General features: G+C 41.2%; 1 protein-coding gene across 3 annotated transcripts in view; it reads right to left on the bottom strand.

The window, feature by feature from the left end:
- Positions 1–25,028, bottom strand: part of SNX9 (sorting nexin 9) — a 69,597-nt gene extending 44,569 nt beyond the window's left edge. Inside the window, exons 1-4 of one of the 3 annotated variants that reach the window (XM_074580493.1) lie at positions 24,875–25,028; positions 5,728–5,814; positions 3,928–4,002; positions 2,657–2,779 (exon numbers count right to left, since the gene is read on the bottom strand). In XM_074580493.1, the coding sequence (XP_074436594.1) occupies positions 2,657–2,779; positions 3,928–4,002; positions 5,728–5,814; positions 24,875–24,886 (297 nt within the window). In that variant the 5' untranslated portion in view covers positions 24,887–25,028. Of the gene's footprint in view, positions 1–2,656; positions 2,780–3,927; positions 4,003–5,727; positions 5,815–9,233; positions 9,367–24,874 lie in introns of those variants that run through there. The other 2 variants (XM_074580495.1, XM_074580496.1) reach the window with 2 other exon arrangements.
- Between the last annotated feature and the right edge of the window lie 2,371 nt (positions 25,029–27,399).

Raw genomic sequence — 27,399 nt, 5'->3', positions numbered from 1 at the left:
CCAAATGCAGGGTAATACATCTGGGAAGAAGGGTCATACCCACAAAGCAGATCATCATATTTTTATAAAACAGTGGCTCTAGAAGAGAAGCCAGTATGCAAGGAATGAGCAACCCAGTATAACCTCCTGATGCAGTATTACAGGAGCCAATGCAGTCTTTCACTGTATTGGGCTTTTCTACACCAGAGCAGCAATGACAAACCTGTTTGATATCACGCGAAGTACACAGGAGCAATGCACACATTTTACAGACAAGTCACAAGATCAAAGAGACTCCAGAAGAAAGCTGCTTTTTTTTTTCTGAGGGCAGGAAAAGTGCCTTAAACCAGACAGAACAAACAGGATTTCTTAATCAAGAGGACAATTAGCCATAGAATTTTTGCAAGGAGAAAATACCATACACTAGAGAGCTCTCTGATCTGGGAGAAAGGCCTAACATCTGAAAGCGGAAGCCAGACTGCTTACTATACCTATTAAATCTCTATTAGCAATAAGCCACTGGAACAAACTACCAGATGTATGTCAGAAGCTGAAGAAACTAGACTTTAAATCAAGATCTGTTGTTTTTCTAGAAAATACATATAACTAAACTGCAGATACTGAACTCAGTTAAACTCGAGAAAATGGAAAACTTGACATAAAATCCTGACCATGCAACAGGATGGTTCCTACTATGAAAAACCAGGAAAACAAAAAAGACCCAAACACACTAGCCTGAGGGAATTTGCTCCCCATCCTCCTCCTACCCCCCCAAGTATCTTGCCTGGCCTTGACTGCATCCAGGTACACACTCTCCTCCTCTCTCTCCTATTAATGTTAGCAGTACAGTTTTACTGCAATACACTATAGTACCCTGGTTCTCCCAGCTGTCTCACACAGCATTTGAAGGATAATGGAGAGGAAAAGGACACTTATGAAAATAAGGCACTGAAACAGCTGAGACAAGCTGTCTGCCTGAAGTTACTCCTTTCCAAAATTTTTTAAGAAGAAACTGCAATTTCTATGTATTACGGGGCCAGTATACCGGTGATCCTGTGTAAACTGTATTGTAAAGTGGTCATATTTTCCAGCTTTTCTCTCCTCTAGAAATACAACTTCCAAAACTACATTGCCATAGTAATTATCATTTAGGATATAATAGATACCTTTATTTTAACCTTTCCACTATAGAGGCAAGGGCTTTTTTTTTCTTCCTTTGTCCACACAGGAGTAACTTGTGTTAAGCACAGATTATCTCTGATAGATGCCTCTACCACCATTCAAAATATTGTATATTCATTTTGTTACTAAGCAATTCTTCCTAGGTCAAATTAAGTGATATGTTTCTCTTCCTTCAGAAGCAGAACAGTATTCAGATTTGACAATAGCTGCTGCAAATATTTCAAGCTTATCCTGAAAAAAAGTTTGGTTAGAAACTCTATAGAAGGAAAAAACAGGGCAAGGGTAGTGGACAGAGCAGAAGAAATGAGGGTACCACTCTACCTTCGAATTACTCAAAGTTTTACTGAGGGAAAGTGAACCTAAAATCAATGCTTTTGGCTCAGTCTGACATGAGAAATTCATGAGGCATTTCAAGAGTTCTGTGTTTAGCCTAAACATTTACTGGACATCAATAACATTGAGACAGTCACAGTGAGGTCCGGAGTTCTCACTATACATGTGATCTCAGAATTACAATCCTGGCATTGTCTGGATGAATACAAGGAAGCACAAATAAAACAATATACAGTCAATGAACTGTCATACAAAAATGCACCACGTACAGTTTTCAAGAGATGTCACTTTGTGTCAAAGTCCTGTGGTGCAAGTTACAATTAAGAAAACTAATAACTGGTATTTAACTGACCCACAAACCAGGTGTGGTAAGTAAAGCATTTCCTTTCCAACACAAAAGACCTCTGCATGCTGCTGCAGGAAAAAACAGATTTTGTACTTATGTTGACCTGTGGACTTAAGAATGTTTAACTGTTCCTACATGTGAGACATGCAGCAGTCTGTAGACCATAATAAACAGTTTGTGTTTAAGATAACGTACGTCCTCAGAAACTAAATACTTGCTGCTAATGAACTGACACAGCAGGCAAAAAGCTAGGAATAGAGGGAGAAAAGAAAAAAAGAAAAATATATCTTCCAGCAAAACCAGTCAGCCTCTTCTCCAACGGACTGGGGACAATGCATGAACTTGCTTCAGCTTTTTTAATCAAAGATGCAACTCTCACTCAGATTCTGAAAGAGATATATATCCATTCATTCTGGCTGATGATGCCTAGACCACCCAATTGTAGTAGACAAAAAAAAAAAAAGAAAACTTTGGTTCCTTAAAAAGGTTAGCATACTAACACAAGTAACTTGAAAATAAAGTAAATTTGCTAAGAGAGTGCTTACACAGAACTGAGGTCAAGACCGAGGAAGTCACAGATTTATATGACTGCAGACTGGAAGAATAAAAATGCTCTATTTCTGAAAATGTTAGAACACAGTACCTGAACAGTCACACATATCGTTAATATTCAACAAGTGTTCCCTAATGAAAACACACTTTAATTAGTACTTTTATTATGGTTCACAAATACGGTACAGCACAATTGAAGGGCAGAAGTACTTATGTCAACAAAACTTGCCATGCCCACTGTGCCTGAAAAACTGAGAGACATACCTGATTACTGCTTTTTGCAGCAGAGTTGGTCTGAGCTGTATTTGAAGAAAGGGAATCAAAAAAGGCTTGGTCAGCTAATGAGTTGCCGCAGCTAATTCCATCTTTTGCACCTTCGGTTATGATCTGAAATGGAAAAAATCGCAAGAGATTTTTCATGCTTCCAATTATCAAATTATGCTGCTTATCATATATAATCATCCTAACATTCATGTCACTAGGCTTTAAGATGGTTGCATATACCCTTTTTAAATCCAAATTCAATAGAACCTTTTACAGGAAACTGATGTGATAATCTGAAAGATTTACTTCCAGAAGAGATGGAATTGGTTTGCATGACAAAAGTGTATCATGTAAAACTGTTGTAACAGTGTAAACCTATCTATAAATTCCTTAAGGATTAACAAGGTTAACATTACTGCTTGGAGACTGGGAACTCAATACTCAAGAGTATCAGCTTGGTACAGCAAGTGTGGAGAGCCAAAAAGCTACAAGACCATGACCTAGCCAACTGAAGACAAAAAACGGGGTCACACGAGCCAGCACTGCGTGTCCCCCATTTTTATATTTTTATTTTTTTTTTAATAAACACAGCACTGGTGAAGGAAGGGAGGCACACGCCTGCAGAAATTACACACAGAGTCTTCACCTAACTGGCAACCTGCAAACATATAGACAGTGGACCATCCAAGCATGAACTGGATTCTGGTCTTTGCATTGAGACCCCCATTCCATACCCACCCCTATACTACCCATCTTTAAACAAAGAGAGATCAACAGACGCTAAAGAGACAGCAAAGGCCCTCAGGAAGAAGAAAAGCTTTGTAGTCCCTGGATTTGGGATCCCATATCCTGAGCCCCAGAAATGGGGTTACATTCCAGAGATTTATGAGTGTGTGGCAAATCAGCCACCTGTGTAAACTTGCATTACTCATTTCACTTCTGTATCTTCAGACAGGAGAACAAAACAATTATTGGATCATGAGACCACCAAAACCAGGAGCAGACTCAAAACAGCTCATGTTCTGCAGGTCACCAGCATTCACTGTAGACAACCTCCTGTTGCATTTCTTGGGAATCCACTAAGAAGCGTGGTACCTTTGCCATTTTTGCACTGGTCTCCAAAGCCAGCTACAGTTGCTACAATAAGATTATATATTCCAGGCTTTAACACTGGAAGCTTTATGTTTGAGCACTGCAGTTTGATCAGCAAACCAGAAGATGACCTTTTCAGTAGTTCTGCTTTCCTAGTGTAGAGCAGTGTAGTCACTTACCTCAACGTAATCTGTTGGAACAAGTCCCCTCTCGCCTTGGCTGTTTTTTCCTTCTAACCAGCCTCCACCAACATCCTAAAAGAAGTAATAACAGAAATAGTTTTGCTAGATGGATCCCATGGCACGCTTTAAACAGCTCAGGAGGAAGCACTGTCTTGCTGTCAAAACGCAACGTTCGAAATACAGTTATGACTGTAAGACCACGAACAAACTCGCTTAAATCTGCTGAAGCGGCAGAAACTAATTTAAACAGAACAGACTGTGCTTGTTTCACACAGCTATTGTGGACTTTAGATTTAACAAGCATGAAGGGGAAAGAGGTTGATTTTCAGCGCTTTATCATTTATGAAACAACAGTCAATTGTCTGGACACAGACCGCACCAAAACACAGCTACGAGTATGCCAATTCCAAAGCACTAATTTTAATCATCAGATTATAAAGAAACAAGACTTGAGGAATTAACCTATTGGTAACATCTGTAAAATCTCTGCTTCACTTATTGACGGTGCAGAGATGTGTGGTGAGTGGGAGCTATAATCCATAAAAATATCAAGGATAATCTAAGATTAATAGAGGCATATGTCATGCAAGATCTGGGGACACTCCTTCTAGTTTACATTTAATTTCAGAGGCAGGTCTCATGCCAGTTCAGTTCTGATCTCAGTGGGGCATCCTGTTACTGTTTGTTTTTTTAAAAACACATATTCCACATACACTAAGAAACCTTTGCAGTTAAGCAAAGTCAATTCCAGGACATTATCTGGAATAAGCCAGTTCTGTTTTAAATCAAGCTGTTCCTTGAACACATAGTTACATGTCAAGCTAACTCACAGCTGAAATTTGGACCCGTATATGCTAGGCAGCAATTATTGACTTTCAGGTTTTCTTAATTTTCTTTTTAATGGATGTATTTGTTTATTCACAATTTTTTTCTTTCACTTGGAAATTTTATGTAATCCTGCACATAGTAAGAAGTCTGCTTATGTAGTCAAGATTTTAAACAGCAAAGATCAATCAGTTATTGAAAAAACAAACTTTCATTTGCTTTTTCTTATGTACCTAAAAGCTCACACTCAAGAACACAGAAACAACTAGACATCTCAGGTTACAGATTCAACTAGTTTGGTTAAACTGCAAGAGCAATGACATCTTGAGCCAAAAATCAAGTTGTACACACAAATTGTCAGTGCTCAAAAGTACTAATAATTTAAGAACTCCCTGATAGTATTACCATAGTATTTTCACCACTCCTTCCCTGTAACTTGTCCATATTGCTTTAACTATGAAAGGACATACAATTTAGCAACAAATTTTGTCACAAGTTCTTTGAACAAATTTGGAATGCTGAAGTCATTCATTAAGAAACTCAAAACTGAGAAGGGAGCTGGCATGTCATATTTAAATGCAAGTGGCAAGCACCTGAAAGTTTACATACGCACAACATGTGGAACATTAGGCACACGAAATAAGACAACACATTCAGATGTAAAGGGTATCACCATCATTAGCTCCTTCCTCTGCCTTAGCACTCAGCTCTGTTCAGAGGGTAACAAAGCTGAGCAAATTCCTAAGTGTGTAGGCACAATCTGAGAGGGCCCCTGTCCTCCAAAATTGCTCATTGCATTTGTTTCCACAAAACTATTAGAAAAATTTTTGTATACAGTTTATTCACTAATTCTTCAGGGGAGGGTAGCCAGGGCTTTCAGGTGTCACCTAGCACCTTTTTTTTTTCCTTCCATCAGCTAGAAGTAGGTCAGGAAAGTGAAATGAAGTCTTAATTCCATCTCAGTTTTCTTACCGGGTTGGTAATTACGATGATCTCCCCTTCACTGACAGTCAGCTCGTTGTTTCCAGGCTCAGCCGCAAAATCATACATAACACGAGCCTGTATATGAAAAAGAACATAGCAGTGAATCTTCCAGCTTATTTAAAAGATTTAATGAAGGACGTACCAGCACAACTTATTCTTAAGTAGCAGAAATAGTAAATGGGGTAAGGCCGGATGTACACAGAGCAACTCAGCATGTAGGAAGCTAGCATTTCCTAAATTTGAACTCCAAACAAAACACTAATGCAAACTTTACAAGATTAAAGTCTCCTGCAGAGCTTGAGATGATCATTATTTTCCAGGAGGATTCACAGTTTAAGACTGGCTGTTCCCTGCCATGTCCAGAACTATCTGTACAACTTTTTCCAGGGGAAGAAGGAAAGACTTCTAACTTTAGCAAACAATCCAATTAATTTTATTTTTTTTTTCTACAAAACACATTCCAACTCAAATTCGGGTAAAGGGCACTGTTTCACAGAGCAAGCAATTCAGAAAAGGAAAAACAAGTAATTGCAGATGTAGATAACCACTTCTGCACATAAAAAGTAAAATGTAAAATTATGTTTCGAGGCTTTTTGTATACAGGATGAACTATGCAAATGCACGAACAAACAGTGAGAGTAGCCCTGTTACATGTTGGCACGAGGGGGGAAGGAAAAACAAAACCAACCTAATTTTTAAGTGTTTAGACACACACAAGGCTTTGCTGTGTACTGACTCTGCTACTACACTACATAAAGAAATGTTGTTTGAAACACTGACAAAGTTGTCTAACATTTAAAGAACACTTCTGCTTCTTTATACAAAGAATTGTGACGTGGCCTAAGATTATATTCCCAAACATCCTTTCATTGTCTTCTACTAAATTCCTTTCTGATCTAAAAGTAGAAAAAGCTCTCAGGAATTATAAACTGATGAAATGGATACAGAGAGAAACCATGTTTTCCCCCTGACTCAAAGGAATATCAAGAATCAAAGTTTTAGCTTTCCAAAGCTCTTTTTCGAGCGGCATATTAGATAAACTTTAAACCTGACCATAATAAAGCCTTTATCTAAGCTTCTTGTTCCCTGAAAGAAAACTCATCACACTACTAGAACTTATAAAAGATTAAAGTCTTACTATTTACACCTCAAGTTAGCCAAGTGCCCCAGAAATAATTAATACATTATTTTATCTGATTGATGACAATGCTGAAGTACCAGCAAAAGGAAAAGCTGGACTACAGGTCAGGAAACGCAAACAGAAAAACTACAGATTTTAACAGACAGTACTGGCAGTTATAACAAAAATATCAATACTCAATACAGATTACACCATAGCCCTTATTTCTCCAGCGAATACAGGATTAAGAGCAGCAGAAAGTTTACTTCAGGAAACACACCAGTTTCCCTAGTATATCTTGAATGAGGCAAGGCTATGAGTCTCATCTTCACCACTAAGACATATGCTTTAATTGCCTCAGCTCATAGAGAAGTGGGCTTTGTTCCTGCAGGTTAAAAAGTAAATCCAAGAAAACAAATTTTATATTTGTGTTACTAATAACATCAGACACTGTGTACAGCAATGAAGTCCTTGTACTTGGAGGTCAGGGGGCAGAAAAAAACCCAACCAACCAAACAAACCCTAATTGTTTCTGCCATAAAGATGACACTAAAGTCACAATTTCTGTTGAAAGCAAGTTAATGATAGGAAAAAAATACCAGAAGACAGACATTCACCATCGAGCCTTGCCTGTCTCGAAATTGCAGGTTGTTATGAATCCCACCTAGACATCCCTTCTTCTAACATAAAACCGGAAAAAACACAGCTTCCCTCCCCCACATTTCGTGAGTATCATGTGGAAATACTTTTGGCTGGTCAACAGATACTTTACTTCAGTGTAAATAAAAACAGAGCCCAGAAAAAAGCATATGTTGTAGTTCAGCTGACAAAGCCAATTCTGAACCACATACACAACAAATCAAATGCTTTGTCTTCTCCACTTGAGAAGCACAACATTGCAGAAAACCATGTGTCCCAAGCACTCTGAATGCTTCCTTGCATGAAAGCTTTTCCCTTAGAACTGCAGCTTTCAGCACTTCCAGATTATGCCGTGCAAAAGCAAGATGAAGAAAACTGTTTTCAGTGACAACACTGACTGCTTTCCTTCCAGCAGAAAGTCATGCAAATATAAGAATAAGCTGCCTTACTTTCCTTAAGAAGTAAACTGAGAAGAAGCAGCATACCTTTTGAAATACAAGAACATTTTAAGTAGAGATGTAGAAAATGCCACCCTCCAGGCCTCTCCCCTCAGCAGTAGTTGATGAAGGCGTTGAACGTGTCCTTTTTACAGCAGGCTACCAATACTTACCCAGTTCCTGCAAGTCAGTTTAACAATGCTCAGATGCTAGGCATCTGAACCGTGGGGGAAGCAGCTTTCTTAACTAAGGAGCCTTCTTAGCCTTCTTCAAGCACTACACCAAAATATTAAGTTCTTGCTTTTATTCACAGGACTGACGAGAGTTCACCAGGACAAAGGGAAGATTTTACCAGCCTTCAGGAAAGCTAGCAAAACATCCCACAGTAATGACCACACTGGAAACATAAAATACATTTGTGCACAATGAGACAATAGATGCAAAGACTAGGTTCTCCAAATGCAGCCAGGAAATAAAGTTACTCAGAAAAATCTGGAAGTATTCAGCTTGTAGGGAAGGAAAGACCAAGAGAGATACATAGAGTTTAATAAGGTAATTGCGCCAAAGTCTATCTATTCACCTGCTCCACATGCCTGTTTCAAAAGTTGTGAAAAAAGTAGAAGGGGGGGGGAATTACAAATCCACCCAATAATTTTTGCCTTACTGCAGTTTAAGAAATTGAAAATAAAGAAAAGATAAAGCATTAAGCAGTGGGCAGTGAAATATTCCTATTTTTTAGAATGATAACAGTAATTGCACCTAAGCATATTAAAACATAAAGATTCTTCACAATGAAAGCAGTACCCAGATTAGCGAAAGTATTATTCCTCTGCAGACCTAGAGAAGACTTAGCTTTTCTCCATTACTTTTTTCTGAGTCACGTACCACCTCCCTCTTCTCAAAATATTAAAAACCAAGGGGGGGGGGGGGGGGGGGGAGAAAAACCAAGAGCATTTGCCAACATATTTCTGCAAACAGACATAAGACTATGCAACTGTCAGTGTGTCAAGACTCTTAGCATAAATTAAGTGGGAAGGAAGTTGGCTAGCAAAAGTCATTAAAATAAAATTCCAATGAAGAATCCCAATGGAATTCCATTATCACTACACTAAGTTACTAGAAGAGTATCCAAGATCTCTGCGGACATCCTGATGGATTGGCTCTTCTGTATTTCCCCCAAAATCTTGAAAGAGGTGATAAAGCAATAGAAGCACCTATTTCTCATAAGCAGAATCTTTCTGCCTTTTCTAAGATGTTTCACTCAAGAGGTGCTAGGCTCAGATGGAAAAGCAACTTACCCCCAACCCTGACAATCTTGATGTACACAGGCACACACCTGCCCGCACTACAGTTCACCTGTAGCAGGCTACATCTTTCATGGAGAAGTAGGACTGTGCATTCCTCGCTAGCCATGAGCGTACCAGCTAATGCACATCAGTTCTGCTCACAGCAGCTTTTATAATAGCTTCCCTGTCTAAGCCTCTGTTGATAAGAATGATTAACGACCCACATAAACAAAAAACAGTAACCACTCTAAGTTCACGCTTCTGAAGCAAAATGTTTTTGTAATGCTGGACTTCCTGACACAGAACTGCTGCTTTACAATGAAAGTATGCTTTATAGCACTAAAACTGGAAAAGGCACTCAAAAACTGGACACACCTTTGAAAACACTTTCCCTAAGGACAGGACTTCATTGTATTAGAAAGAGCTCTTATGTTATGCCATGCATTCATCTGTTTCAGCCATGTGTTAAAGTTTGGGAAACTTGTACCACAACTGCTTCTCTTGGACAGCTGGCAGCGGCAGACAGTACAAAGGAAATATCCATAAAAGGTTCATAGCATGAAATTCCCATAATAAATACACGCCTTCCTTTCTTCAGCAGTTCAGTACTTCAGCCATCCAGCAGTGCTCTTTTCAAGGGACAGGGATTGACAGGTTTAATTTGCTTGGTGCCACTGTCTCAGACAACTGCTGTATCACAGCAGCAAGGATGGTAACACTTCCCAGGTTCATGCTTCACTTCCCAGTTTCCTGCCCTACTGTTGGGGGCAGCAGTTCCCAGATTCATGGAAAGAGGATCAAATTCTATATTTCTGTTTTGGAAAGTAAAGGGAGAAAATAAAATCTTTTCAAAGAAACCTGCACCCCACTACAGAAGCAGAAACCATAATTCAGGAAGTCTGGTAAAATGTCTTTTAAAAAAAAAAGTTAATCCTTAGGCATCAGGGGTTTTTTTGGGGGGGAGCTAGGGCTGTTCTTCACAAGTCAAGTCATTAAATTTTAAATAGCCTTGACAGTTAGCAGATTTGAACTTTTCTTAAAAAGCTTAAGGACAGCAGCTTAAACTTTTAGTTGGAATGAACAACAAAGGGCTTTTAGTAACCTCAAATAACTCCAGTAACATTTTTGTTATGAATAAACTTCATAAAGGTTTGCTACAAAAACTGCATCAGTAAGTACAAACATTCTTCAGTAGGTCTAGCAAGCACAAGCCTTTGAAACCAGCTGCCTGTGAAACACTGATAAGCAGTATGTTGATCACACCTGGAAGCACAGGACAGAACAGAAAAACACATTTCTGTCTTCTATGACTTTCTTTTATTCATTCTCTACTACAAGTTTGTTTTTTTTTTTTTTTTTTTTTTTAAGATGTTTGGGGTTTTTTTGTTTGGTTGCACTTTTGGGAGAGGTTTTTTTTGGTTTGTTCCCCCGCCCCAGTTGCTTTTCGCACCAATATTGTTTTTAGAAACAAAATATTAACTCTAATGGACAGTTCTAAGACAAGAAAATAGAAACAGCATACCTGGGACACTGGACTGAGCAATTAAGGAAGCAGAAAGAAAAGAATAAAGACAAAAGCCCAGCTGCATGTGCTTGTTTTGGCTCTGATAGAGTTGATTTTCTTCAAAGTAGCTGGTATGGGGCCATGTTTTGGATTTGTGACCACAGTGTTGATAATATGGAGATGTTTTTGTTCTTGCTGACCAGTGCTTACAGAGAGCCAAGGCCTTTTCTGCTTCTCACACAGCCCCACCATCAAGCAGGCTGGGGGTGCACAAGAAGTTGTCAGGGGACACAGGGGGGACAGCTGACCCCAACCGACCAAAGGGATATTCCGTACCATAGGACATCATGCTGAGCATATAAAGCTGGGGGAAGAAGGAGGAAGGGGAGGGAAGTTCAAACTTGACACCGTTTGTCATCCCAAGCAACCATGACATGTGATGGAGCCCTGCTTTCTTGGAGATGGCCGAACACCTGCCTGCCAAATGGGAAGCCGTGAATGAATTCTTTGTTTTGCTTTACTTGTGTGCATGGCTTTCTACTATTAAACTGTGTTTATCTCAATACATGAGTTTTGATACTTTCACTGATTCTCTCCCCCATCCCAACCAGGGGGAGTACGTGGCTGCATGGTGCTTAGTTGCCAGCTGGGGTTAAACCACAACAGTCATTTTTGGCACCCAACGTGGGGCTTGAAGGGTTCGAAATAATGACAGATTTGATTGGAATGTGCTAGCTCAAGTTTATAGGTGTTATTGCTGTTTAGCTATTAGACCGGTTTCTGTTCTTGCCATGGGGCTTGCTTACCTCACTGTATATTAGAGTCTAGTGCTCATTAGTGGCTACTTTTTGCTTTTGCTGCTTATCATCTTACTCTACTGTGCCTGGGAACATTTTGATAACAGCAACAGCCATGCGCCTGGGCTGGCAGATGGCCAGGGCATCACTGCCGTTTCTGTGCTGCTGTACTGGACAGGCTGGAACTCCAGCGTTAACTCGCGTCGAAGGGATTGTGACCTGTGGATGAGCCCATGCGGGAGCAGGGCACCCCAAAGCATCTGTGCCCATGGATAAGTCCACACCAGAGCGGGTGTATCTCAAAGCATCTGTGGCCGTGGATATGTCTGTGCCACAGCAGGTATACCTCTGAAGGGACTGTGGCCCAAGGATAAGTCCACACTGGAGAAAATACACCTTGAAGCATCTGTGGCTGTGCATGAGGCCACGATGGAGCACCTCAAAATGTGCTGCCATGGATAAACCCATGACAGAGCAGGTACACCCCTGGAGGGACTGCAGCCATGGGTAAGCCATGTTGGAGCAGTGTCACTCTTGAAGGGACCGTGGCTGTGGGTAAGGTCACACTGGAGCAGGTATATCTCTGAAGGCATTGTGGCCATGGATAAACCCACACTGAAACAGCTGCACCTCAAAGCGACTGTGGCTGTGGGTAAGTCTATGCCGCAGCAGGTATACCCCTTTTGCTCTTTGATCCTCTCACCCATCCCAGCCAGGAGGAGTAAGCGAATGGCTGCGAGATGCTTAGTTGCCAGCTGACTGCAAATAAATCAGTTCAGAAACGGGCAGTATTTTTTTATTACATCCGAAAGAACAGTTCAAAATGAAGCATTTAATCTAACAAGAGGCAATACTCTGCAAACAAAAGGCAATTAACTTGAGATGGTTTTTCCATTTTCTGTTCTGTACTGTTTGATCTTTCACAACAATTTGCCCTGCGATTACTGTCTAATATTGTTTTTGAGGTAGTTTACTGCTCAGAACTGCAAGAACATCTGACTTGTTATCAGCTGAAGAGTCAGCATTGAACTCCTAGCTGTCCTCATTGCATCAGTGAAGCTACAGAAACGATGTAGGGTAGGCAAGGCTCTTAATGACAGTTTAACCACTGTTTCATTTCACCATTCATAAACAGACTACTTAAGTCACCACGTTTTAATCAATGCATCTTTGAAAAAACTCTCAGCAAGTCCCACACACAGTAAGTCCCACTGCTGATATTACTGAGGGTACTGCAAGAAGTTTAAAACAACTGGTGGCCAAAGAGCTCAGAAAAACAGGAAGAAAAATGTTTCAGAAAAATAGGCGGGAGCCCCCCACCTCTTTCCCACCTCAGAGCACTGACAACACTACCTTTTGTCCAACAGCAGCTATTGTTTGGATAGGACAGATTTAACCTTTGCCCCACCCTTTATCCTGAAAGACAAGCTCACTGAAAAGCCACTATGCACTCCAAGACTGAAGAGATTTTCACTGCAGCAGCTGCAACATCTGGGGCTATGATTTGACAAAAAAAAAAAGAAAAAGCCTCTTCATTTTAGCCCCCCTGTCACAACTGCATCAGACTGCTAGCCTAAGCGTATATTTGGATACTCTATGCAGAAATATCAAGAGGCTTTTCAAATGCCTATGCCTCTCTGCCTGGAAAGGCAGCTACCTTCTGTCTTGCCTACAGTAAGCAAGTCTCTAAACATGTTCCTCTCACAGGCACTCCTCAGAGTGAAGAAGCAAACAAAAAAAACCAGAAGATGGAAGTATATGAGGACACTAGGGACACTGTTTTCTCTGACAGACTCCTACAGAAGCCTTACCTTAGGAATTCAAGAGATTATAGATTATCCTAGAAACTGGAAGTTAAAGTGATAAAGTTTTATTACAAAGGAGAAAAAAATCTAATGCTTATCTTTTTAACTAATACAGAGCAAATGGAGAAACTATATATTGCTTGTAGAGTGCTAGGCATCATTGTCCTTGTGTATGTGCTCAACAACATCTGCCTAGAAAAAACAACACCTACTAGCCTGAAGGAACCGAAGCATCCCTTCATCATTTTATTAAACAATAAGTAAAAATTAAAATTCACTTGTTCAATAAAAACGTCCCTTTAGTATTACATCTCTTTTCTAACACAATTGGCTTTTGCTTTCTGCAACATCAGAATTAAAACAAACTCACCCAAAAAGTGAAACTAAGTTCAGTCCAGAGCTCCACATCTGGACTGAGAGGTCACAATACTCAGATATCATTACTCCAAGTTCTCTCACCAGCTGTAACTGCTGGATCCTCACATTAGTGTACAAATTCACATTAAAAATGCGTCTCCTGACCTGCTGGCTCACTTTCTTTGAGAAATTTTTCAACTCTAAAGTTCAATAGCCTGCAGCTTGTCATTTGAAGTCAACACCACTGACTATAAGCACATTAGAAGCAAATTAAATACAGATAAAAAGCTGAGAAACAAAGAATTGCATCATTTTTTCCTGCTAATAAAACATGCTTGCAGACAGAGGAGACAGAACAGGGAGCTCCTCTTCAGCCTCAGAGCTGCATGTGCCTACAATACTTCAGGCAGGTATTTAATTAAGTATTCACACTGGATTAAAAGGCCTACCTAATATTGCAAGAAAATGGTTAACAAAGCATGAACAGTTTCCAAAACGCACTAAACACAAAGTTTGAAGCATTTATAGGGTAAGGGACAGTAATGAAATACTTGATTCCCACCAACATGCACGTGGCTTAAATCACTGTCACTTTTAGAATTAGAATAAAGGTGTAAAATAAGCTTACCTTGAAACCATTTCTATACGATTTTGTGTAAGAACTGACTAGGCAAGTTTTCAAGTATTAAAGAGACTTGAAAATGTTTTCTCTAGTAATAAAGACAATGACTTACTAGCTTTTTCAGTAACTCAGGCTTTCCTCAGTGAGGACAAAATAGCTCTTGAGATCTTAGAAACAGATTATCTCTTCTGTTCTACCACGCAGGACTTCACCATCTTGCTGAAAATAATTTTTTGGTCAGGAAAGACGACCTGACCTCTGTTCAGGCTAGTCCAGCTCATTTTTGGTTACATATCTTATTTTTGATTTACAGAACATTTATAGCTGTCTACCTGTAAGCGAACTTCAGCACACCCCAAAGCTAACTGAAATGCTCTCCTGGCCAGCATTACATGCAGCACCCACACTAACTTGCATTCAAGTGAATTTCTACACATCGGGTGGCCCCTTTTTCAGCTCAAGCATCTAGGACTGAAAGTTATTGATGCAGTATGAGGACTAAAATGGTTATAAGACTAGGATCTCTTAAAAGAGTTAGAATGCAACAGATCTTAACATCTTAAGGTATTAAATCAAATTATAGCTTCTTTCCATGAAGTTACAAATTAGGTGGGTAGATAACCACTTCCACAAAGCATGAAGAAAGCAAAGAGAAACTACCGTATTTTTCAGGTTTACAACAGGGCTTAAGAATTTTAAAGTCTGCATTACCTGTAAGCAGCTCCATAGTTTTAAAAAGCAACATTCAAATTCTGATATTTTTAAAAGAATCATCACACACTATTAAAAGAGGTGCTTTGTTACCTTTTGTGGTGTTCATACAGACTCACTTATGGGGCACTGTCGAACCAAACAACAGAATCCCCATGCACCCACGTAGTACAGAAGCAGGGGGAATTCAGTTGCAGAAATACGTGCAAGACACTCATGGGATTTAGAGATGTTTCCAAATACTGATTCAGATACTCCTGTGAATCACATCTGAGCTTTCAGTTGGGTTAAGCACCTGAGGTTTTTTTCTTGTTTAAAACATTACTTATAAACCCGTATCAGTTATTAACAATGTCCTGCACAACTTTATCCATGAATGAGGAGCTCCAATGCTATCAGAAGACCTTTTCCAGAATCAATTTACTGCACTGCTCCAAAGTGCCCAGAATTTCCCACATTTTCCTTTCCGGATACCAACCTATTCGGCTCCCCAATAGCCTGGGGACTAAACAATTTCAAATATGAGAAGATTCATTCTGGTTACACCAGAACATACAACTGCAGCCAAGTACAGCATGGCTTTGTATTTACGGATGTTAGGCAGGATGCATTTATCTCAAGTGTGATTAAAATCTCTGCCTAGATTAATCACTAGCGTGCCTCTGAAATCAAACTGCAACACTCACAACTGTTTGCTGAGACAATATTTAACTGTGTGTTTCAGAATTCTGCTGTGCAGAGTCCCCTGAAACTTTAGGGCGATCAGTGTTGTACCCTCACAGTCCTGTCCCCAAAGAACAAAGCTGGTAAGAGGTGAAGGTTTCAGAAAAAGCCTGCAGCATTCACCAGAAAAATTGCCACATTAAGACAGCTTGTAGTCACACAATAGTGCTGCCTCTATGAGAGCAGAGATTAGAAAAAAACCCAGTGATTATCCCAATAATTGGAGAGGCACAAAGTTTTGCTAAGGTTATCTAATGAACTTCAGGCATTTTCAGACTCGCCACACTATTACAGGTTGAGCATTTCAACGTACCAGCTGCATAGGCCAGCATAGAAGCAAACAAAGAACTAGCAAAGCAAACTACCTGCATGTTAAAATGATGCTACTTCAAATAAAACTTGACCTGTGAAATACAGAATGGAATAGCTGTACTACTCTCAAGTCCCAAACACAGGTAATATTAATAGAAAAACAAGTGCTCAATAGTGGCACGCTAACCAAAGACAGCTGGGAAGGAATGTAAAATGCAGCAAAACAGATCCTCAGCGTGGAATTCTGCTAAATTCTCTGTTACTTGAGTAACTAATATTAATCAATATACTAATGTTTTCGGATCTCTTAGTTCTTTTTAGAAACACTTCTTTATAAAAGCCCAATAACTGAAGCATTTCTATGTTTACTCTTATTATATGAAGTGAGGAAACTATTACACCAACATAAATGTATTACCATTTTATCAGATGAAGCTTCTTTACTCTAGAAATGGATAAAGTTCAGTTTTTATGGGTTCTAATGTACCCAAGCCTACAGCTGTTTTAGGCTTTTCTGTTGACAGTGTAGAAGTACAAGACCCCGTGAAGTTACAAACTGGCCATGTTAAACAGCAGCTCAAATAAACTAGGCTCAGTCATTAGACCTGGCCAGAGAACACCCAGCACTTGAACTGGACATTAGTCACCTGCGATTTAATGCTACACAGACAATAGCAGTATCGCCCTATCCCACTTTAAGTCAAAACAAAAAAAAAAAGAAAAAGAATGCCTGGACAAAACCTTTTTTTTTAAAAAAAAAAAAAGAGAGACAATGAATGACAGAGCTGGATTAGGTCATACGATATTTGAAGTTTCTCCTTTAGAAATCTCCATCTTCCATTACCTAGGAATTGATTTAAATCGGATACCACACAAACTTTTTTTGCACCAGCAACCTTTGTAGTGAAAGAAAGCATCAAAGAAGTCAGAAAAACATGTTTGAACTGCTGCTTCCTTACAAATTAGTAGAAAGTTTGGCAGCTTGACAGAATGTGGCAGAGCTGTTGATATGAAAATTACAATTCAATAACCGTATACAAACTTCCAAGAATATGGTCTGGTTATTTGCAGCAAGGAAGATGCTTAATTTTGTATTCCATAAGCAACCATTTTCAGAAGACAAATACAGGGCTGTTAAGGGAATAAATTACAGTACTGTTGAAAGAACTGTGCGGTAACTAGGTAAGCACTAATTACATTATATTATCATATGTAACTGCAATATTCAATTACTGAATTAAATCTTAACCCCAAAAAAAGAATTAATGCAGTGGAGGAAATAAAAAATTTAAGCTTAATTCTCAAATCTGATGAAGTTGCAGAACAAAATGAAGCGCCTCATCAGTCATGGCCTTACTGCTGCAGAAAGATGAATTGTATAGACTCTCCAGGCAATCCCAGGATTTAAATCAGAACTATCAGGAACAGTAAACGTAATAGCCTTATATCAATCATCTTTCTTTTGGAAACTGCCCATATAATCATGACAAAGAAAAAAATTCTTCATACAGAAGACAGAACCAGTTTCAAGCTATCCTAAGAGAATTCTTATAGTTGTTCTTGAAAATTAGTAATTTTTTTGTATCAGTCAGGAAAACAAACATTGAATTCAACTAGAATCAAGAGGACAACTTATTCTTGCTCTGAACATTGAGAACTGCAGTCTCAGAAGGCTGGGAAAAGCAAAGCAAGTCCAAAACCTACTGTGTATAAACAGAGATACCATACGAATACACAAAATAAAAGCACAACAGTTCTCTTGCCAAGGAGGAGCAGATGGCAACTCAGAGCAGAAGTCAGCAACACAACGGTATGTCATACGAAAACACCCGTCAACGAGTTGTACTTCAGTCCCACTTTTGCAAAAAGCGGGACTGAATGATTTCACCTGGGCAAGTCCCACTTGCATAAACCCCAGGTCAGGCATGGCTGCCCATCCCCAGAAGCAGCTGTTTCGCTTGGACTCCCAGGGGACCTCCCTCAAGCTGCACTGCCGGCCTACCTTCCTACCGCCTCCTCTTCCTTCCAGCCACCTATTTTGCACATTGGAAACCCCTCCTGTACAGTGGCTTCCTTTAAGGGGCAGGGCCCAGTGGAAGAGCTGCTCTAAAATACGAGAGGAAATTAGAGTTTTTACCAAACAAAAAATACTGTTCACACACACAAGAGTCACTGGTTTGACTTTACCGAGCACACTTACTATGAGCATGTACCCTCTTATTAGCAGCGCCCAGGATGGCTCACACGCTGCTCATACCATGTCATGTCCTGAAAGTCCCCTTACAACTACACAACAGCTGGATCAGCCTGCGTAAAGGCAGCTCCCCACACGAAGAGTTGTCCCTCACGCCCTTCTCCTCTTACTCTGGCTCCCACAGAGGACTATCTATCAAAGTTAAATAATTCTGGTCTTAATTGGCTTTTTTTAGTGTTGGTTTGGTTTGGGTTTTTTTTTTGACAGAGGTTTCTTACTCATATGAAGCTCAAAGAGAAAGACTGCTTTGGAAAAAAATGGTAAGGCTCAGAGCTTAAATTTTCCAGTATGCAATATGTATATATTTCTCTTCAGTAGCATTTAAATGTTGCTTATTGGACTACCACAAGACTGCTTTGTTTTTTGAACTTTGTGTTACTTGGGACGCTCTTTTCCAGTCATAAATTGCTGAGAAAGCAGGAATACAACTAAAGAAAGTAAAAGCACAAGCTCTGATTTTTGCCCCCTCAGAGAGGTTTAAAGGGAATTTGAATGACCTTGTAATTGTGAAACATACTTTGAAATAGAAAAGGTTTAGCTTTAAATGCTGAACACTGCAATAGCTATTTACTTTAAATAATTCCAGATGCCTAAATGCTGATCTGTCCTACTGCAGTGCTGGTTGAAACAAATCACCCCCACTATTTTACAGTCTCTACTACCTGCTTTTGTAATGTTTTGCAAGACTGCCTCCAACACCATCAACGTTGCAATTGCTTGTAAATTTATACAGGAGGGAACCCATGTATTCAACACAACAAAGTTCTTGTATCATTTTCCCTTTGTAATCTCTGTAAACTCTGATATTTGCCAGATGTCCTAATCAAATAAGGAGGTCTTTATAAAAGAAGAATATGTGGATATTCAGTATTTCAGGAGCTTTTTCAAGACCTGAAAAATCAGAGGTTCTAAAAGAGGAAGACAGTTCAGAGGAAAACCTTGAAAGAATAGAGTAAAATAGGCTCTTTTACAAAGTCACAGTTAACTGTAAAGATTTCTTGCTGAAATAATACTTATATATGGAGAAATTCTACCAGAGTGAAAACATGAATTGCTGAGTCTATAAACCAGATGAGGCTTATGACATCTGATACCAGACTTCCTTCTCTTTAGCTACTGTAATCATGTTTTTAAATGATGACCTCTGTAATGAGTCTCTGGTGACTCAATGGCCAGGTGCTTAAAATAACTTTGAAAAACTGAGTCAGAGGAATCATTACCCCAGCATAACATCATATAGAATCTCTCCAGCTTCCCAGCACAGAAACTGGCTGGCAAACAAAAAGCCCTTGCACTAGTAATTGCTGCAGTGTAACATAATGCATTTATCACTGTACTTTTAAAAGATCATAATGTCAGACAGAAAGACAAAAGAACAGAGAACCTGCATCTTAATAAGACTGCATCAGTTCTCATGATCATCCTAACATCTCACTCCATCAATAGGTCAGGAATCTTTGGCAAATTTGCATTATCAAACATTTTCACCTTCTCTAGTTATCTTGCTGCCCCTTTAAAAAAAAAAAAAACAAAAACAAAAAACCAAGCCATCAAACCAAAATAATCCAGAAAGTCCCAGGAAATATTTTCACATCTACTTAATTATAGCTTAAAAAAATGAAACAACTTTTCATATGATTAAGACCATAAAATCAAAATTATTACCTCACCAAATTAGTTTTGTTCCACCACATCCTACACATATAAATCAACTGTGATCTCATTCTCTGTATTACAACTTGCTTGGCTGAATTTAAGTAGTGAAATGGATTATGAAGTGATCTGCATAGTAAAAGCTCATCCCAACTGACACATATATTAAGATTTATTAACTGAATATTCCCTTAAGATGTGATTTCCTAGAAAAGTCTACTTTCAAAGTTATGACAATACAGAAGACAGACTTGCAGAACACAGTTTGGGTATTTTAGAGGGCTTAGCACAGAGGGATGCTTCACTTCCCAGCTGCAAATCAGAACAAAGAATTGCTTCTCCCTGATTCATAATGCAAACAAACAAACAGCTTCGTGACGGTACAAATGAAAATGTGAGACTTCTTTGGGGGAGCCTTACACTAGTAAAAGCAATAGAGAATCAAAAAGAAAGATGAAAGGAAGGATACACACTCGAGAAAAGTAACCTTTATTCAAAGTCTAATGTGTTGCTATTTTTTTCCTACGTTAAATTTTCTTGTATAAATCATGACCTTTCCTCACAAGAACCATGCTAAATTCAACTATAGCTAGCTAGTGACATTCACAAGAAATTACCCAACATTATTAGATGGACAAAAAAGCCTTGAACATTTCTGTGTTTTAAAAGAAGACATAGCTTAGCAATACTTCTTAGAATATTCAGTCTAAGCTTTCATCTCAGACGACTTCTTCCCACAAAAGAGGTCCCAGTCCTACAACCAGAACCAGATAAATGAGTTCTTAAAGCAGACAAACCATTGAAAAAAATCTAGAACATAACAGTGGGATACAGATGCCCATAAGGTAACAAAGAAAAGTTTGTTGCTATTGACACTGAGGGGCCTAACCACATAAACTTTATCAATACCTGGCCTGTGAGATACCTAGCTTGCAACAGTAATGTCATCAACTTCAACGGTGTTACTCCAATAAATCAGAGTTTATTGGCTTCTAGTTCCAACTTCAACTTTCAAATTAAAACCCTCACCACACTTAGCAGCACAGGTTCCAGAAGAACTGTCTTGACTACCAGCATGCAACCTATCAACTTCACTTAGTATCATCACCTCCTTCCAAAATTAGGACTTCACAGATGGCAAAACACCAGCCTTTTCAAGAAAAGGACTTGCCTACATTTTAAAATAATAAAAAACTAAAACCAGACTGAGTTAGGGAAGACATTATTTAAAAGCCAGCATATCGCTTCCAAAAGAAAGGACACAAGTAAAGCTGGGACATGGCAAACTCTAGTGGGGAAAGAAGAGCAAAGGCCAAAGAAGTCAAGAAGGAACAAACAGAAGAATAAGAATCTCATCTGTGGCTTTTGCAAGCAATTGTCACAGATATACCTGTGAAATACTGCATTTTCTTTGTGTCTGAGTTTTGAAATTTTTTTTAAGCTTTATTCTTTTAGGCTCAGGGACTTTTTGCATTCTTTTGTGATGCACAGTTAAAAATAAGAAAGCTCAACTCTGTTTCTGAAGGAAGCAAACATGGATATGTAATGCCCACCTCGAAGTCAGGTTCAGTTAAATTACAGTAAAACTTTGGAAGTTAGCATCTCCTAAACAATCCTTTTTTTTGTTTTGATTTGTTTTTTCACTTGCTTCAGTTTTTAGAGCATGTGACCTTGAGCAAGCCTTTAGGGAATCATAAAATCCACTGCCAAGTTACAATAAGGATCTAGCCAACCAAAGAACTGCCAGCAGACGTCTCAGATCCTCCATTTCCCATTTATATTTCCACACTTCACCAAGAGAGTCTCCCTCTCCCCACTTGGTCACCTCACCCACCTTTTGCATCAGCTCAGAGCAAGCCTTCAGCTACTATACCCTCCCAGAACTGGAGAAAATAGCTCCACCATTTCCATTCAGTTCATCTTTTGCCTGACAAGTGTTGGAGTCAACTTCTGGGACATACAGACAGCATAGGATGAGGAGCAAGGATGGAGGAGTAATGGTGCCTGCTAGCTCAGCTCACAGCATCAGACAGAGCCTCCAACAGCCTTCAGAACACTTAGGGCCTACAGCCATCCCTGACCCATTTCAACAAAAGACTCCCTACCAAGCTACCAGTTAACAAATATGCTAGGAAAGCATCGGTAAAGGCCTTTTTGCATGAAAACAGTAGTCCTTTCCACAAAAAGCTTTTATTACTTCAGTAAGAAATCCAGTGAGTTTGAAAGGTACAGGGAAGAGCCATCAGATTACATGACTGTAGACAATGTCTCCATATTGGAAAACCCTGGGAACTTTATTGCTGCTGTTTATCAAAGTGGGAGGCAAGAAAACTGGCCAGGGTTTACAAGGTAGCTGTGGAAGAAATCCCTACTTCCCTTCCACCCCCCAGGAAACCTAACACTTTGATACAAGCTTTTGTAAATCTCGTAGACAAACAGATAAAACTGGAAACAGCAGCTGGGCAAATTTAGGTTCAAAAAATCAAGAAGCATCAACAGCAGGAGAGCTGATGGTTAAAAAAAAAGAAAAAAGAAAAAAGGCAGAATAGATTTTCCATCACTGAACGCATGCAAATCAAGACTGAACTTTCTTCCCCCCAGCCCTCCTTGGACAGTATATTCTAGTTTAAACAGGAATTAATTCAGGAAGTGCTAATAGCCCGTGCAGCACAGGCCAGGCCTGCCTGTCAGTCGCCTCTACCAGCTATATAGGATTTGACACCATTACAGTTTGAGAAATTCACACTCCAGATGACTAACTATAGCTTAGTTTTCTTAATGTTTTCACATACAATACAAATACACTTTGCATATTTCTTTTAAAAATAGGCTATTTTGGAAGGAGCACAAGCAGAAGACGAGAAGTTTGATTACAATTTAAAAACCAAAATTTACTTTCCAAGTGAAATGGTGACTGGTTAATTGGCCTAGCTCCTAAAAACTGGTTTTCAAGCCAGTTACTCTCTTACGCTGTGAAAAAAATCTATCCTTTACTACAGATGACACTTGCACAAGTTTAACAAATTAAAATCCAAAACAGGGCAATTCGCAGAGAGGGACCTGTCTCCTGGGTAAAGCTCACAGCAAATAAAGTAAGCTTCTCTTCAGTACTGCTCTCAATTACCAGCATATAAAAATAATAATAAAATAAAGTCCTTACTGATTCACTTCTCAGTTTCACTTCCCAATTTTAACCTTCAAGTTAAAGTAAATTACCATAACTTGCAGTGTGTAGAATGATAGAATGAAATGCACCACCTAATTTCAAGCCAGTCACGGTTAGGAAGTTAGAAATTATACAGCCTTCAGTTTGAGGCCATAATGACTCCAAAAAATTGTTTCAAGAAAAGCAAAGTGAAAGTTTCCAAACTTATGAATAAAACGTCTTCATGCGTTCGGCAGAGAATGCAGGCTCCTGTGAGGATACTGCACCTCAAAGTGAGGAGAGAAACAGTAAACTGTTTTAGTACAGTTAGCATACTGTATATAGTTAGCACACTGCGTATATGTAGTATATGCATACACAGAAGTAATTTTCTTTTTCTTGCTATCTACAATAGTTAAGGTTGAATACATATTATTCACACACACATCCCACAAATCAGTGGAAACCACCAGTATTAAAACTGAGTCCATCAACAATATTCTACAACCTCAACAGAACATAAATCTCACTATATTAATACTTCTTAAACCGCTTAAGTGATTTTAAAGCCTAAACCCAACTTCTCCGTGCTTCTGAAAAAGTTTACTAAAACATGAGTAACCATGAACTTATACGGTTACAGACACAGCTACTTATACATTACATTCAACACATTCGAGATGCAGAATTTCTCCAGTACTGAGAAGCGCAACACAAATAGTGGACTGTATGAGAACTGCCTCAGCGAAAGGAAGTTTTCAAGCTGCTGGCCAAGTTTATGGAATCAGGTGACTCCAAGTATTACTTGAAATACCAAAAAGCCTTCTGCGCTATTTAGACAATTTGCAGATGACATTTACTCGTGGATGTTAACCCACACCTACACAAGCAGAGATGCTTCCATCAGCCAACATCGTAAATAAATACTGTTAATTTAGAAAGAGACAGGTTTCACATAGGATGGGCTAATTTTGACTGTTGCATTAATAACAGATACTGTTGAAGAACTGAAAAAATAATTTCGCTTCCTGCTTTTGCCTTCTTCTTTTTTTTTGTGAAATCAGACCCTGTCATTAACAGGTCGCACATCACAGACTCTGGGCTCCCACAGCCCACCTACCCCCCCCGCACGCCGCTCAAGGGGGGTCCGCACCAGCCGCCCCGGGGCGGCGGGACGGCCGTGGAGAGGGAGGTGTCCCCGTCCCCAGCCCCGCGGGGCAACCTCCCAGGACACCCCGTCCCGTCCCGGGGCTGGGCGGCAGGGCCCGCCGCCGACCGAGGCCTTTCCCCGCCGCCGCCGCGCTCTGCCGGCCAGGGCACGGTGGAAGCGGGGCAGGGGCACCCGGGCTGCGGGACCAGCAGCCCTCGGCGGCTTTTTCGGTCCTACAGCCACTCCGGGCGCTGGGCCGGGGGCGCGAAAATAAAGCCGAAAGCAACTTTCCCCTGCCCCGGAGTTGGCGCTGCCCCGCCGAGCCCTCCGCGCCGCTCGGAGGGGCCGGACAGCCGCGGCGAGGCCCGAGCGCGGCGGGAGCGGGCGGCCCCCTTCTCCCTCCTTCCCTCCCTCCCTCCCGCGGCCGGCGCCGAGAGACAGGCCCCGGGGAGGGGACTCTCTCCCCCGACCCCCGAAACGCAGCCTGTCCCCCCGCGGGGCGCCCCTCCCGCCCGCCGAGCCCCTCCGCTGGGCCTTGCTCGCCTGCCGGGGTCTCGGCGCAGGGGGCGCCGCGGAGCCGCCTCACGACCACCCGGGGCCGCGCCGTAGGGTTTGCTCACCTTGGTGGCCATGGCGCTGCCGGTGCGGGCTGGGCTGCCGCTCTCCCCTCCCCGCCGCGGGCCGCGGCTGCTCGGTCGGTGCGTCCGGCCCGCCCGCCGCCGCTGGGCCGCGCAGGCGGCTCCTCCTCAGCCTCCCCCAGTCGCCGCCGCCGCCGCCTGGGGGCCGTTGGGCGGCTCAGCAGTAAGGCCGGGCGCTCGCCAGGCGGGGGCTGATGTAGCCGCACGGCGGTGCCCCTCTCCTCACACCCCCTGCACGCCCCCGCCCCGGCCGCCCCTTCCCACGACGCGACTCGGCTCGGCTCGGCTCGGCACCCGAGGGCGTTGGTGGGGCCGTTTGTCCCCAGCCTCTCCGTCAGGGCCGGAGGGAGGGACGGGCGGCGCGGCGGGGACCCCCGGGGGAGCCGCCCCGGTCGGTCCCCGGGGGTGCTGGCGGGGGCGGCCGTGCCGCCGGGTTGGGACCGGCACCCCGCACCCCACCCCCGGTGGCTTCAGCGGCTTCGCTTCGTAAGTCAGTGTTTGCCCCCAGATTGCCGTGTGCGGAGCGGGGCTGCCCCGGCACGGCGAGGAGCCGGCCTTCCTGCCCGCGGCGGGGAGAGGGCTCGCAGAAAGACGTCGTTTGTCTCTCGGTTGCTTTTGAGCCTAAATTTCGAGGCAGCTCTTATACGAGGAGAGCATTTTTCCCTCGGCCAGGCTCCCTCTGCAGCTGTTGGAGCGATGTCGACCCTCACCTCCTGTTGCAGCTGGGCCTTGGGGTGCAGCAGTTATGAACAGCCGAAAATAACATCAAGGAGGGGGTGGGGGTGGGCAGGGTTCTTGTCAGGCACTCTACGACCATCTCATAAAAACTAGCTGTGACCCCACTTGCTTTCCAGCCTGCAGGAGGGACACGATGGGAGGCTGAAACAAAGGGGTTGGGAAAATCCAGCGGCAGTGATCATGCAAGGTACTGCGCCATCCAAAAAGCACGACTTCTCATCTGTGTATGTATACTGGTTGGCCTGGAATCGGGAGATGTTTCCTTTCTGTTGAAGGAAATAATACATCGTATAATTGTCAGGATGACCAAGGAGAGTCCTAAGAGGCAGGTAGGCTGTTGGGAAGCTGCATAACTTCACATCTGCATTTCCTTCTCCATAGAAATTACAAGCTTCTCTTCTGCTATTGGTATGGTTTCTCAGTGAGGCAGCTTTATTAAAAGAGAAAAGTGTGTTCACGGATATTTTAAGTTCGAAAAAAATTTTCCAAGTAGGACCAGTGAAATACTTTGTATGGAGAGTGAGGATGAGGAATTAGGAGGAAGCTGGCTGTTCAGCCACCATCTCTTTTCAAATGATTGAACTGATGAACTTGAGAAGTTTTCAAGCTCCTTCACTGCAATTTTTAAGTTTTTCAGAACTCAATTAAATACAAAAATTCCAACTTTTTATTTCTTATAACAGCAGTATCTAAAGTGAAACCTTTGTGTCTGGCCCACAAATGACCCTTCATGATACTACCTTTAAGTTGAGATACTGCATTAAGGATCAGTTTTGCCCTATGGTCCCTCCCAGACTCGTATTTCATCCACTGTAGTAGCAAAACTCTCTGAAGCCGGCTTCGTCGCTGTACTAAGGGACCCTCTTCTTCCACCTTCTTGCTAACAATCTTTCCAACGTTGCACATTTTGATCTGGTCCATCTAATGAGGATCTTATAAAAAGGATAGAGGTGTGAAAGTGTGAAATCAAGAGACCCAGCGCTGTCTTGTTTAGGGATCCCCAACTGACAGGTATGTGAAGCACCCTCTATCGCTTCGCCAGATGCTATGTTTTGCTATGTGATTTATAATAAACCTGTGGCTTTTGCATAAGCTCAAGTCTGTGTCATTCTTTACCTGCAGTCAGAAGAACTGCCGGAGAAGCTTAGACTACAGCTGCTAACCAGTGTGCTTCAACAGAGCACTGCTTGCCAGCTGGGGAACAAAGAACAAAGTCATGATTTATTCAGCCTCTCTATATGCTTAAAATTTCCAGTTTGCAGTTTTCCACCGTGAGGTACTCCCAAAAATAAATCTTCCTTGACAAGTTTGAGGGATGAAGGAAATGTTAACGATTCTGTCAGGGTGAGAGAATGTTCTGGGAAAATTTTTGGTGGGATCTTTCCAATACTATTTGCAATTAGTTGCCATTATTTCCTGTGTTAAAAAAAAGACATTCTTAGGAATCACTTTGGATTGCAAATAAACATCTCTTCTTAGCTGCAAACTTTATTATTGCATAACACAAAGGGACAAATACCAACAAATTGGTAATGAAATCACCTAAAATTTCCAAAACTTTCTAAATTAGTTAATTTTCTGTTACCAAGCTGAGTCCTAGTTAATTAAGATTAGATGCTTGCTTAGCACTAGACATATAAGAAACCCCAGTGGCTTCAGCGGGCTTGTTTACATACCTAAGCATTTGGCAGGTTGGACGTCGCGTGCTCTGCGTGGAGCTTATCAGCTTTCAAACACAGTTGGCTCATTATCCACTTTGTACTAAAGCC

The sequence above is a fragment of the Larus michahellis genome, chromosome 3 (genome assembly GCF_964199755.1).
Source record: "Larus michahellis chromosome 3, bLarMic1.1, whole genome shotgun sequence".
Taxonomy (NCBI): domain Eukaryota; kingdom Metazoa; phylum Chordata; class Aves; order Charadriiformes; family Laridae; genus Larus; species Larus michahellis.
The sequence above is the reverse complement of the archived record's forward strand: the minus strand, read 5'-3'. Positions and strand labels throughout refer to the sequence as shown.